This window comes from Laetiporus sulphureus (genome assembly GCF_001632365.1).
Source record: "Laetiporus sulphureus 93-53 unplaced genomic scaffold LAESUscaffold_14, whole genome shotgun sequence".
Classification (NCBI taxonomy): Eukaryota; Fungi; Basidiomycota; class Agaricomycetes; order Polyporales; family Laetiporaceae; genus Laetiporus; species Laetiporus sulphureus.
This window is the reverse complement of record NW_024468523.1, coordinates 605,487-616,319: the sequence shown is the minus strand read 5'-3', so window position 1 is coordinate 616,319 and position 10,833 is coordinate 605,487. Positions and strand designations below refer to the sequence as shown.

Here is a 10,833-nt window from a genome sequence, read left to right as displayed (position 1 = left end):
ATGAGGTCCTTGGCGATGCCGGGATCGGACACCACAACGAACAGCTGGTTTCCGAGCCACATCGAGTAGAGCGGACCGAACTTCTTGTACCAGTAGTCCAGCGTCAACTCCGGATAACGCGTCAGGAAAGGGAACGACCCTGGAGTGAAGAACCCAACGTCAATACAGTAAAGTACATAGGCAAAGCGAGGAAACACACCGACTATCGGGAGGCCAAGGGGACCGTTCGGAATGGAGTTTCCGTCCTTGTCTCTGGGACGCCGTCCAAATAGGTCGAAGCTCGTGCCAGTGATAGATGGCAGGAGGTACAGACTGACGAGCAAAACGGCTGCAGCGATCGTGATGCTCGGACTGAGCGAAGTGAAGAAGGTAAGGCCCGACGAAGGTGAGTTCTCTGGCCACACAGAGACTGAGGGGGAAGGATGGGAAGACATCTTATGTCAATGTTATGGCGGTGCGATCGGAGAAGACTGCTCGAGTGTAGATGTTGCCCCCCTTCATTCGAGGTATTTATGCAAAACTCGCAGACTAATTGTCGGCGGCGAACGGCATGATTTGGGGCTTTGCCAACGACAGCCCCTGCTGAAAGAGCTGCAGTGACCCGCAGGCGAAACCGGCAACACGGTCGGGTCCATCACCTGCTCACCATACGGGGATGTGTCGACTCTGAAACGACAAGGAATGAATGTTCTTGCGACCATCGTCTCGTCTAGTCTTGCACGCTCATGGCAGTGCGAGGGTAAATGCTATTGATGTCAACGGATTTGATGCGCAAATACCCACAGCTTAAGGCCGGATCTGCAGCTGACGTGCCTAGCGGCTCCAGATGGCGTATATCCGTCCTTGGCAGGCTGCGCCGACATGTGTGTGTCTGGTACTGGTGTGAATTATGTTTCGAATCGTAGATGAGTGGCTCCGTTAGAGAGAGATGGCTCTTCAGTTCGGGTCTTCATATTTCTTCAGCCTAGCCTGGGTGGTTGAAGCCCAGTTGCTTTACCATTGTGCTTCAGCGCATGCAGGCACGGAGGGATCACTGAGAAAGGATCGACGTACGTGCGTGAAGAATCATCCAGCAGGCGAGGTACACCTCCGAGACGCGAATGATGGACGGTCGCTCCACAGACCGACATGGGCCGATGCAGAGATTTATCCCCATAAAGACCTGGCAGGCGTTGCGACGCCATGAACGTGCAAGGTAGCATCATAACAGTCGTCTGAAGGCGTGCGTGCGTGCTCGTTCACCCTTGTAACATCGCAGATGAATGATGAAACCGACAGGCTGTTCCGACCGCTTGACAGACTTCGGAGGCAGGTTCTACTGTCAGAGGAAGTTTCCGTTTTCCTGGTACTAAATTGAGCGCGCAGAAGTTGATGCAATTCATGCTGCGTCGCGTCTGCCCTGCATTGTTCTTCAGCATGGCTCTGGGAACCCCAGATGAGCCCGTCAATTCAACAACCCGAGGCCGAGCTGAGTCCACAACTCACTCCGATCGTAGATTCTGATTGGCCGATGCGCAACTGCGTTTAGGCGGTTAATGATCCACAAAACGCACGCTTCCATTGGGTGATTGCCTGTTTTGCATCCAGACGAGTCGGGAGCCCACTCGCTCGGAAAACCGAGTCGAGTCGAGAAGACCGCTCATGCCTGTTAGCATTCGTGACACGAGCGCAGATATGTGGCTGGCGGTGTGTGTCCCTGGTTCTCCCGAGTCTTGAGCGTGATGAGGGTAGACACAATGACGACTGCGTGATAGGCGACGCGTACGGCCACGACCGGATTTGTTATTTAAAATGGCGGTATTGCAAAGATGTCCACGCAACATGTTGGCGCCGCATGGACGAATTACGTGAGAAATGTGCAAGATGATGGAGCTGTCAAAGACCATTCATGTTTACTCAATGACATTCGTAAGCAGAGATCTTCTCGGCTTTCACACGCCCTGTCTTCTTGGGCGCCCGCGCGTTAACACAATATGGATTATGGACGACTATAGCAATTCCCTTAACTGCAGTAATATTGCGGCCAGGAACGATTGTAGGGTGCAAAGAGTTCTACCGCACTGATCATTGGACGTCTCTGCAAGTTTGTAATCCTTTCTGCCAGTAAATTGGGTAACTTCAAGTTACTAACTGAGCCAGCAGCTGAACGCACGTGGGACCCATGCCCGAGCTGCTCGGTGTCGGCGTTAACAGCTAGGCTCAAGCGCTTGTCAGGGTAAACCAAGATCCGATCATGCAAGGAGCTCATTCCAGCGATGCACTGGTGGCACCGTGAAAATACAAAAAGTAGCTTCCGTCCTAAAGTGCAACTTTCCAGGTGAACCTGAGGCCCTTGACCCCAATCCCGCAGCGTTCCATTGCCCTCCGCTCCGTCCTCCACCCACGACATTGCTGCGTAGTGAGCATCGCAAGCCATGCCGCCACACCGTCTCGCTCGATACCCGCCGTGGCTCACGCGCTGGCTCGGATACCGCGCCAGCCCACCACCCAAGCTGCCCGACTACCTCATCTGGTTCTGGTCCTTCATCGCCGCGTTCTGCGGCCTGTGCGTCTTGCAGGCCGTCTTTGGTCATGCGCACTACTTCGTCAAGCGGCCCGGTATGCCCTCTATGGTCGCTTCATACGTGCGTCATGTTTTCTCTCTCTTCGTACGTGGACCTTGTTGGCTGATCTCTTTCGAAGGGTGCCTCCGCCGTGCTTTGTTTCGGGGCAATCGAAGCGCCGCTCTCCCAGCCACGGGCACTCGTCTTTGGCCACTTCATTTCCGCCCTCCTCGGCCTCTGCATCACCAAGCTCTTCTCCCTCTCCTCGCACTTCGAGTCTCTCCGCTGGCTCGCTGCCTCCCTCTCTACATCAGTCGCCATCGTCGCGATGCAAATCACAGGAACGACGCACCCACCCGCCGGCGCGACGGCCTTGCTCCCCGCGCTCGACGACGATATCTGGGAGCTGAGCTGGTACTATTTGCCGGTCGTGCTCCTCTCGAGCATGCTTGTCCTGACTGTAGCGCTCATCATCAACAACATCCAAAGGAGATATCCCATGTTCTGGATCGCCCCTGCGATACCGCCCGTCGCAAAACCGTCGCCGGCTTTGGGTGGTCCCGAGCCCTCGCCCGAGCCCTCGACCGGGACTGCGAGTCCGGCGCCCGCTACTGCGGAGGAGACGGAGGACAAGAAAGTGATCAGTTCTAATGCTGTGTAGTGAAGGTTACTAGGGTGAACCTCGGAGATAAAAGGGATGATAGAGTACTGTTGAGGTGGAGAAGTTGAAGTGATACTGCTCTATTTTCGCGGGGATCACCAGAACGGGGTCCTGTACCACTGCACCGTCATTTGCACGGGGGCCGAACTTTGGGCCGCAACAAGACCGCAGCTACATACTTCACGAGCGAGAGTACAACTTCACAACTTGTCGATTCAATAACAACTTCTTTGATCAAACATAGTTTCGGTAGACACGGCGGCGGCATATGAAGAGCGCGAGCAGATATATGATGAAGATGTCCTCGACAGCAGCGGACGCTTTCACCTGCCGGGCAAACTTGCCGCAAGCGCGGCCGGTCTGAAGAAGGAAAGCAACGAGTCAAGGACCCGATAGTTTCAGTCCGATTTGTTGTTCAAAGGTCTTGAAGCCGATCCAACGACGCCCATTGGTACATTGTATCAAGATGAATCGTTGCTTACAATACGGACTGTGCAGAGTTACATATTGCTACTGATCAATGTGAATACTACTCAACGTGACGTAACGGTGCTCATCTACTGAATGGATTGAAATATTGGATACAGCTAGGAGACACAATCATGCCTTATATAAAAAGTAGCAAGCCGCAGCACCTGATACAACCTCTGCTACATGAAGCAAACATCATAGAAGTCCTCTATGTTGAGCTGCAAAATAGATCCAACAGAAGCATGAAACCGCCGATGCGGTCTAGCGAGGACTCGCAAAACATTCTTGACAATTATTATTGAGCACGCTACCGATGTCATCAGGAAAACTCAAATCGCCCTGTGCCTATGGAACCTCCTTTTTTAACTTACTCTCGTGTTTCGTAAGTGCAGCGGATGTTCTCGAGGAAGAGAGGTTTGTTGGAATCTGGGCACGGAGCGCAGATGCGAGAGGCCCCGGTGCGACCTGCGCCACCGGCGTGGGAGAGTAGTAGCGCGCGTGTATATAATAGGGCGCGGCTACAATGGGACGGGCCATCGGTTTGGCCCCGTGGAGCCATCTTCTAGAGAGCGGGTGACTCCCAAACTCCTGGCCGCGCAGTGGGCTGGCTGGGAAAGTCAACAAGGTTGTAGTAAGTAAAGGTCGATGACTCGAGAGTCGATATACGACGACGAGGATTCGGCCGGAGTGCACGTGGGCATCCGCGCGAAATAGGTGCTTGGGTCCGGATTAACGATGCCCGGCTCGGGGGTCCTGCCCTGTGTGGCCAGGCTCCTCATTCGCTAGTCTCTTTTTCTCGTTCTCCTGCTTACATGGTAAGCAAGCGTTCAGTCTATTTTTAAGCTTGTACAAGCCAATAAATGCACGGCAAGAAGCCCCCAACCCGGAGAAAGATCCAGAACAATCGGGGGTTCTGAGACTTTTTTCGGACCTAGTGTCATTTTTGGTGACAACAAGCATAATTGGGAAGTCGCATGAATATCAGGTAGCATCAGGATATAACCAGTCACAGAACGAATGATTCAACATGCCGCAAACAACGATTATATCGTAATTCGGACACTCTATTGACGAACAGGCACCGGGCTCAGTCGTCTGAAGGAAATACTCCGCGACACATTGTCGCTTGCGCCGGGCTCGTCCCGATAGCGCTCAGAGTCCGAGTACTTTAGCGACGTTCTCATGGCGGGGAACGAGCTTGATGCGGAAGGGGACGGGCGAACGTCCAGATAAACCGTCATACTCCTTCAGGTCGATCGGTTCGCCCAGTATCTCCACCATGTTGAACGCCCAGAGCATGCGAGAGATAGACAGCCAGATCTCGCGCTCTGCTACAATCATGCCGGGGCAGATCCGGCGCCTGACGAAGTACGTTCAGCGTCCTTCATGATAATCGGTTTGACGTGAGCACTCACCCTAATCCGAACATCCAGTGATCGCGCTCGTACGGGTCAGCGAGGTTGGCGGACTCGGTGTTGTTAGTGCTGTCGTTGATGTATCTCTCGGGCTGCAAATAAATTGTTACTTCGAGACGACATATCTCAACGATGTCCGAGACTTACATCGAATTTATCCGGGTTCGCGTGCCTCGTCTCGTCATAATGCATCGACCGAGTGTTCATGACGACGACCGTGTCCTTCGGGATGAACTGTCCATTGTACGTGAAGTCCTCCGACGCGACGTGGGGAGTGCCGAGCCAGAATGGGTTGTGGCACCGTTCGACCTCTTTGATAATGGCATGGCAGTATGGCAAGTCCTTCTCGTCCTCAACCGTGGGAAGACGGTTGCGACCGACGACGCGATCGAGTTCCTCTTGCGCCTTCTTCTGAATCTCCGGATACGCAGGAATGAGCGCCGAGAACCACTGCATGATAGACGCCGTCTGCACGTAATATACGATGAACTCGCAGATAAGCACGCTGATCAACAGATGCTGCTCACCGTTTCGACTCCACCGATCATGAACGCCGATGCAAGAATGGCCATATCAAGGTGGTCCAGATCCTCCTCGTCACGCAGCTCGATCATCGTCTTAGCCAGGCAGTCGGGTACATCCTCGCCGGCCTTCATCCGACGCTCGATGTCGTTGATCATGCCACCGTAGGTGTCGGCCAGTCCCTTGTGCAGCTTATTGCCGCGCACGGACATGATCGTCGGGAACCACTGCAGGGGAGCGACAAAGTCGACGAGGTTGGAGACCGGACCAGTGCAGTTCCTGGATAACCTATGCGTCAGGAAATCCTCAGAGGGAAGAGGCGCGAAAGAACTCACATGAATTCACGGGATAACTTGAGCGCCTTCAACACCAGGGGATGATGGATGGTGTCGGTCCGTGTTCCGAAGACTATCGTGAGCATGTTGTTTAGAGAACAACGTCCCGCGTGGGGCTGAGGATTAATGGGAGCGCGGCCGCCCTGACTGAGCTGGTACATGTTCTTGATCATTACCGTTGCTTCATAGTCCAGCACGTTCGTGTAGCCGTTCACCGCTCGCTGATTGAGCCAGATCGTGGCGATGCGACGGTGCTTGCGCCTATGGAACCATCCGTTCAGTCCCATCGCAATGAGGCTACAAAACCTGCCTACCATCTATCGTTGTATGGAGTCGCCGTGATACCGCGACCAACAAAAACGAGCTGGCTTTTGATATACATCTCCTTGCGGGACGAGAACACTGCGCCGTTAGTGACCATGAGGTCCTTGGCGATGCCGGGATCGGACACCACAACGAACAGCTGGTTTCCGAGCCACATCGAGTAGAGCGGACCGAACTTCTTGTACCAGTAATCCAGAGTTAACTCCGGATAATGAGTCAGGAACGGGAATGACCCTGGAGAGAAGAACCCAACGTCAATACAGTAAAGTACATAGACAAAACGAGGAAACACACCGACTATCGGAAGTCCAAGGGGACCGTTCGGAATGGAGTTTCCGTCCTTGTCTCTGGGACGACGTCCAAATAGGTCGAAGCTCGTGCCAATGATAGATGGCAGGAGGTACAGACTGGCGAGGAGAATGGCTGCCGCAATCGTGATGCTCGGACTGAGCGAAGTGAAGAAAGTGAGGCCCGACGAGGTTGAGACCTCTGGCCACACAGAGACTGAGGGCGAAGGATGAGAGGTCATCTTGTGTCAATGTTATGGCGATGCGAGTGAAGAAGGCTGCGGGACTGTGGATATGGCCCACTTTGTTCGAGGTATTTATGCAAAACTCGCAGACCAACCTTCGGGGAGCGAACGGTATAATCTGGTTTTTTTGTCAACGACCAACACCCCAATCGAAGAATTGCAATCACCCGCAGGTTTACCGCCCATCATCTTGTTGAAGGTTGCACGGTCACGGAAGCGCGCAATAGCCTGTCAATGGATCTGATGTGCAGGCATCCACAGTTTCAAGCCGGGTCTGCAACTGACCGTGCCTAGTGCCTCAGGATGCCGCACGTCCAATTCTCTTCGCAGGTGGTGCCGACATGTGTGTACCTGGCACTTGTGGGATCTGAGTTGCGACGTGTAAATGAGTGGCTCCGTGAGAGAGACCGCTCTTCAGTTCGAGTCTTGATATCTCTTCAGCCTGGCTGAAACCCAGTTGTTTCACCATCGTGCCACTTCAGCGCGTGTAAGCACGGAGAGATTACTGAGAAAGGACCGACCTACATACATGAAAAATCATTCACCACGCGAGGTACATCCCCGAGACGGAAATGACGGACGCTGATTCCGCAGACCGACATGGGCCGATGCAGAATTCTTACCCCATAAAGACCTGCGAGCATCGCAAGACCATAAACGTGCAAGTTTGTATCATAATAGCCGTCTCAACGTGCTTGCTCAGGACGCCCATGTAACGTGGCAGATGAATGATGAGCGGACAGGCGCCTCCGGCCGCTTGATAGAGACATTCGACGTTGGTTCTATGGACAGACGAGTTCCGTTCTCCTCGCAGAATGAAGGCGAAATTTGTTCCGGAGTGTCTTTGGATTCCTAGCTCGTGATATTGGATGTCCCGGTTGTTCCGAGACCGTTTATCCACTGATGCTGAAGGTGCAATTCGTGTCGCGTTGCGATTTTTTTGCAGCATGGTTCTGCGAACGCCAAATGAGCCCATCAACTGGGCAACCCGAGCCGAGCTGAGTCCCCAACTCACCAGTAGGACTTGATCGTATGTTTTGATTGGCCAATGCGCAACTGCATTTAGGCGGTTGAAGAAAAATGCCAGCGCCTGTTTTGCATCCACACTCGGGACGCCCACTCGCAACTCGCCTCGGAAAGCTCACAATATCGAGTTGAGGGAAGGGGCGGGGACTCGGTCCGGCCCGTGCCCAAACTACCCACGTTGTACTGCGTCTATTGGCATGCCGAACACAAACGCTGGTGATGCCGCCGTATGCCAAGCCTTCAGTGGCTGCGGTATGTACCCCTGATCTCTCGAGTCTTGAGCGGAGGAGATCGAAGCAATGACAACTGCGTTATGAGCGACGCGTACGGACATGACCTGATTTGGTATATAGAATGGCGATATTGCAAAGATGCAGTGAATGGTCGTCTATGTTGGAGACAGCAAATTTGTAGTCTCGTACCAGAGCTCTTTACTCACATATTATATTCGAGCCCTTGTTCGTCGGAGCGCGCCAATGCAATCACAATTTGCAGCAGCATCGATCTTCTTAATCTTCTTGTGCCTCGCCTGTCAGTCAAGACGGTTGACGCTATATTGGCTATCTTGTTCGTAATGCAATGACAGTACTTCGCGGCAGCATCGATCTTCTGAATCTTCCTGGCCGCCCCGCGTGTGAGTCGAGCGTTCACACAATACGGGCGACTCTACAGCAATTCGTCTCACTGCAGCAATATTGCGACCGGTGGTTGATTATAGCGTTGCAAAGAGTTCCGCTGCAGCCTGATCCTTTGTATGCCTCTGCCTTGTAACCTTGCTACATATATGTACATTGGGTTACCGATCACATAATGAGTCTTGGCCGCAGTTATTCCACTGTTTCAGGCCGGCGGCTGATGAAAGTGTGGGATGACAGGCAGTTCATAAAGGTAGCACTCATCCTTGGTTTCGTGATGTGCTATGGCCCTATGAGCGCCACTTTCAACTAGCTGCCAAAGACCAGGATAGATAGACGCCGTGGTCGAGTACGGCCGGTCGCTGTGGAATATGCCCTGTTTGTCTAGCAAGTCTATCGCCGCAGAGGCTGAATTGAGCACGACAAATTCTCTTCCGCAGACGTGAAGGTACACTGACGACAACCCCTGACATCTTGGCAGGTCGTTTTACACATAACACAGTGAGAAAGCAGCGAACCATATGGAGTACATATGAAGTCTGTTTTCACTGTGCGAACAGTTGAATCCTTCCCTCCGGTTGTATTTGGAACAGGTTACCCACAAACGGTAGAGACTCCGGGCCTGCGACGGCCCTGCGTCGCCATAAGAATTGAGGAGATATCAGGACTCCTGACGCAGCACGTCATCTATGGGGGGAAGAAGTCGCCTGAGCCTCTGGACCGAAGAGCAAGTCAGGATGCGGCGGCAAAGAGCAACCGCCACTGTCGGAAGGCGCCAATACGCCACGTCAGCTCCAGGAATGTGGCACGCGCTTTGTTCATTCCTACCAGTCACCATCTCTGCATCGCCATCAAGCTTACAACAGGTATCGCCAAGGAGGCATTAAACAGCGGAGATGGGCATCTGCGATGATATGCACCGAGTCTACTACCAACCGCTCGACGGCGCCACAAGGCTTATGGGTCTCCGCCTCTCGAAAATGTTCCGTAGTACAAGGCCGTCCGGCGGTAATTGAGCAATGCAGCAACCGTGTAGGTTTCCGGTCGAATGAGATCCCATGACAGCGCTGCTCTGCTATGGGTGGAATGTAGACAAATTGGCCGCGCTGTGCTGGGTGCGCCCTCAAGCTCAAGCCCCAACGGCCATTGCAAGTGTTCAACACACTGCACAGTGCATGCCATGCCAGACGGAGTCCTACCTCCCCGTATCCGCAAGCTTCCTCGCGCGCCTGCATCGAACGACTGTCCGGAGGACATCAAAGGGAACTTCTTGCTCGAGATGCGCCAGCTCGCAATCCCTTTCATGTACTTTACCATCGCAGACTTTCTTGGTAGCGTTGTCATCGGTATCGGCCACGTGTTCTTGCGCGATATCGCCTCACGGAGATCTGCCTCCGCCGCACAGCGACGCGCGGACAGGCTACTAGCTCGTCGCTGAAGATGTGCCTTCGGAGACGCTGTGTGGTGTGCTGCTGGAAGTGCCAGCTCTAGGCGCGGAAGGATAAGCTTACATTCGTTATACATGATAGCTCTGTGAGCAGACATGCTGAACCTATACGGCTTTCTCGCCGGGGCAACTTCCGCGCATCTTATCGACCTGTGAGTCCTTCCGTGGGTGGGCCATGCGCCGACTGAACGTGGCCCAGAGGCACGTTCGGCCCCTTGCGGATCGTGGGCTGGGAGTGTCCACAGCCATGGACCTGACCTTCCATGCCGCTGCCGGATTCTACGTGCGATTCGTTCTTTCTGCCCTATAAATATGTTGATCATGGCAGTCACGAAGGGGAACGAATCTCAGCGCGCGGTGCAAGGTGCGCGCTCTTCTGCTTGTGTACGCTTCGCTCTGATCACAGCGGCAGATCTACGAAAGACAAGGGACAGCTGTTCACGTTGCTAGTCGTGAATGCCTTAAACCGACCGCGCTGATATGATCACAAAATCATAACTAATTTCAAGTGCGACGGTACTGTGATATTCCTTGTAAGACATATGTTTGTCATCAATGATCTATGCGTTGACTCCGATGCTTTCCGGTATCATTGTAAGATCTAAGACTCACGGAGTGGTCATGCCAATTTTGTACAAAGCATCATCGCCAACGTATGTTGTCGGAGTCTCCTATCATGACCAGTGTACTGATTCTTCTTCTTGATCAAGCAGCGGAAACCTTCGTCATAATGCTGTAAGTACCAAAACCTTAGGAAGAATATAAATTCATCATGTTAGTGGCAGGGCAGTATGGTCCTCGGATAGCAACCTCTCATTTTGAAATCCATTATGTGGAAATCGCGATGAGAAGTCATTCACGGAGTGACGTTTTGTCGCCGTCTGCGGAAGCAATTCTTATCGTGGAGGAAATTGAGCTAGCT

At 53.2% G+C, this 10,833-nt stretch overlaps 4 protein-coding genes across 4 annotated transcripts in view; 2 read left to right on the top strand and 2 right to left on the bottom strand.

Moving 5' to 3' along the window:
• LAESUDRAFT_713470 (cytochrome P450) overlaps positions 1 to 434 on the bottom strand; it is a gene marked incomplete at both ends in the record, with an annotated part of 1,974 nt that extends 1,540 nt beyond the window's left edge. The window contains 2 exons of the mRNA XM_040906967.1: positions 33 to 139; positions 200 to 434. Coding sequence (XP_040765542.1) covers positions 33 to 139; positions 200 to 434 — 342 coding nt within the window. The remainder of the gene's footprint in view (positions 1 to 32; positions 140 to 199) is intronic.
• Positions 435 to 2,414: 1,980 nt separating this feature from the next.
• On the top strand, positions 2,415 to 3,204 carry LAESUDRAFT_758358 (HPP family protein; the record flags this gene model as incomplete). Its single annotated transcript, XM_040912441.1, has 2 exons — positions 2,415 to 2,624; positions 2,683 to 3,204. 2 exons carry the CDS (start codon positions 2,415 to 2,417, stop codon positions 3,202 to 3,204), a joined length of 732 nt encoding a protein of 243 aa, XP_040765541.1.
• A 1,543-nt stretch (positions 3,205 to 4,747) lies between these two features.
• On the bottom strand, positions 4,748 to 7,111 carry LAESUDRAFT_106565 (cytochrome P450). The gene is made up of 8 exons (XM_040901180.1): positions 6,971 to 7,111; positions 6,566 to 6,921; positions 6,262 to 6,505; positions 5,948 to 6,208; positions 5,618 to 5,891; positions 5,238 to 5,558; positions 5,091 to 5,182; positions 4,748 to 5,035 (listed from the first exon to the last, which is right to left on the bottom strand). Exons 2-8 carry the CDS (start codon positions 6,798 to 6,800, stop codon positions 4,828 to 4,830), a joined length of 1,635 nt encoding a protein of 544 aa, XP_040765540.1. The 5' UTR covers positions 6,801 to 6,921; positions 6,971 to 7,111; the 3' UTR covers positions 4,748 to 4,827.
• Positions 7,112 to 9,320: 2,209 nt separating this feature from the next.
• On the top strand, positions 9,321 to 9,971 carry LAESUDRAFT_724795 (uncharacterized protein). The gene has a single exon (XM_040908696.1). The coding sequence runs from the start codon at positions 9,645 to 9,647 to the stop codon at positions 9,900 to 9,902; it is 258 nt and encodes an 85-aa protein (XP_040765539.1). The 5' UTR covers positions 9,321 to 9,644; the 3' UTR covers positions 9,903 to 9,971.
• The last annotated feature ends 862 nt before the right edge of the window (positions 9,972 to 10,833 follow it).

What these genes read in the sequence shown, in the direction of transcription:
- LAESUDRAFT_106565 (XM_040901180.1), bottom strand. Translation starts at nt 6,800, where the DNA reads ATGACCTCTCATCCTTCGCCCTCAGTCTCTGTGTGGCCAGAGGTCTCA. An exon ending in CGAACCCGGATAAATTCGAT is followed by an intron (nt 5,183 to 5,237) that starts GTAAGTCTCGGA and finishes ATTTATTTGCAG; the next exon opens with CCCGAGAGATACATCAACGA. An exon ending in CACTGGATGTTCGGATTAGG is followed by an intron (nt 5,036 to 5,090) that starts GTGAGTGCTCAC and finishes GTACTTCGTCAG; the next exon opens with GCGCCGGATCTGCCCCGGCA.
- LAESUDRAFT_724795 (XM_040908696.1), top strand. Translation starts at nt 9,645, where the DNA reads ATGCCAGACGGAGTCCTACCTCCCCGTATCCGCAAGCTTCCTCGCGCG.